This window comes from Octopus bimaculoides, chromosome 18 (assembly GCF_001194135.2).
Source record: "Octopus bimaculoides isolate UCB-OBI-ISO-001 chromosome 18, ASM119413v2, whole genome shotgun sequence".
In the NCBI taxonomy this organism is placed as follows: domain Eukaryota; kingdom Metazoa; phylum Mollusca; class Cephalopoda; order Octopoda; family Octopodidae; genus Octopus; species Octopus bimaculoides.
The window spans coordinates 16,708,542-16,710,033 of record NC_068998.1 but is presented as its reverse complement, the minus strand read 5'-3'; the positions used below and the strand labels follow the sequence as shown (position 1 = coordinate 16,710,033).

Sequence of the window (1,492 nt, the reverse complement as noted above, 5' to 3'; positions counted from 1 at the left end):
AGAGAGAGAGAGAGAACGAAGTAATGAACCGATCTTGTACGCTATTAGAGTACAAGTATATTACTACTGACCAACTTTTAGTGTCGTGAACAAACTTTGTCAATGTATACATATGCTATCAGCGATATGCAACTTGCACGAACACTGCACCCCACTGAGCACTTTGCCAATCTTTATATATATATATATATATATATACACACACTCACCTGTGCGTGTGTATGTGTATATGATGTTGAATGAAAACATAGCATTTCATTAACGTGATCACAACATTCTAATTTAATTTCGTCTGCAGGACAAAACAGAACAGATAGCTGTCTTATTTATGACAGACAAATAAACACCAGAAAAGGACTTGTATCGGCATGGTACAACCTTCTGCAGAGGAATGTTACGAAATAAACATTTGCTAGACAATAAGGGAGAGAGAAGGAAAATATTGTTACTTGGTCTCCGTCAAAGCTTCTAGCTTCATCTGTTTCATCCATTGTAAGCAAGTTTGTTTTTTTCTTTTTTTAGTTTTTTTTTCTATCTTACTGAATTTCACTGGAGACACAAAACTGTGCCCAGGTAGTTTATAAATAATCCTGTTTAATATTCTCAACCCATCGAATCGTCTGAGACGACATCCATTTTGTCAATCATGTGATGACAGTAACAACATCCGCTGAACTCTCCTCTCTTACAGCACACCGGAAGTAATGAAACTTATAAACGGTATTATTTACCCGACAGATCAGCATGCAGGTAATTATTGCTCACACTATTATTATCTCAGATTCTTTAATAGTATATCTTATATATAAATATATATATATTATTTCTCTCAGTTTTCTCACTCCAGTTGAATTATCTAAGCATCATCGGTAATAGGTTTTATCCGATTCATCATTTTGCTTACATATGGATCCCATGAGAAGTTTCTGAAGCAGTTATGACTGTTATGTTCAAAAGTCGTAAAAAAAAACGTTTGAAAAACCATTTATTCAGTTCATTTTAATAAACTTCCGTTGATCTGTTCCGTTGATCTATTATACATGGTAAATTAAACGGAAAATGCTATTAAACTCTTTAGAGATAGTGTTTCGACCACTGCATCTTAGATGTGACTTGCTATTAACAATGATCTCTTTATTACCCACCAGGAGCTAAACTTGCTATTAACAAGGCTGCGTATAAATGTGTGACATAAACACGCTGCAATTTACAATACTAAAGTTGAAGCTGCGATATCTTCTAAAGTTTAAATTAAAATAAAGCTCTGCTTTTGAATTGGAGTATATCGTTTGTGCATTTTGAATTGCATGATAAAACAATCATTTTTACTGAGTACAATTTATATTTATATATAAATAGATGTAAATAAAACATAACTGGTATAGTCCATGCAAATCATGTAGCATAGTACATGTGGAAATTCGGATTTATTAATATTGTTAAATTATTTGTATTTGTTTTCTTTTCATGAAAAGTAATTGTAAACAATAAA

General features: G+C 32.4%; 2 protein-coding genes across 3 annotated transcripts in view; one reads left to right on the top strand and one right to left on the bottom strand.

Annotated features, from left to right (window-relative positions):
- Nucleotides 1-589, bottom strand: part of LOC106871186 (KICSTOR complex protein SZT2) — a 102,669-nt gene extending 102,080 nt beyond the window's left edge. The window contains exon 1 of the mRNA XM_052974313.1: nt 450-589. Within this exon, the coding sequence (XP_052830273.1) occupies nt 450-491 (42 nt within the window). The 5' untranslated portion in view covers nt 492-589. The remainder of the gene's footprint in view (nt 1-449) is intronic.
- A 30-nt stretch (nt 590-619) lies between these two features.
- The window catches only part of LOC106871197 (mediator of RNA polymerase II transcription subunit 8), a 19,673-nt gene continuing 18,800 nt past the window's right edge, over nt 620-1,492 (top strand). For both annotated transcript variants that reach the window (XM_014917544.2, XM_014917543.2), the window contains exon 1: nt 620-750. In XM_014917544.2, the coding sequence (XP_014773030.1) occupies nt 745-750 (6 nt within the window). In that variant the 5' untranslated portion in view covers nt 620-744. The remainder of the gene's footprint in view (nt 751-1,492) is intronic.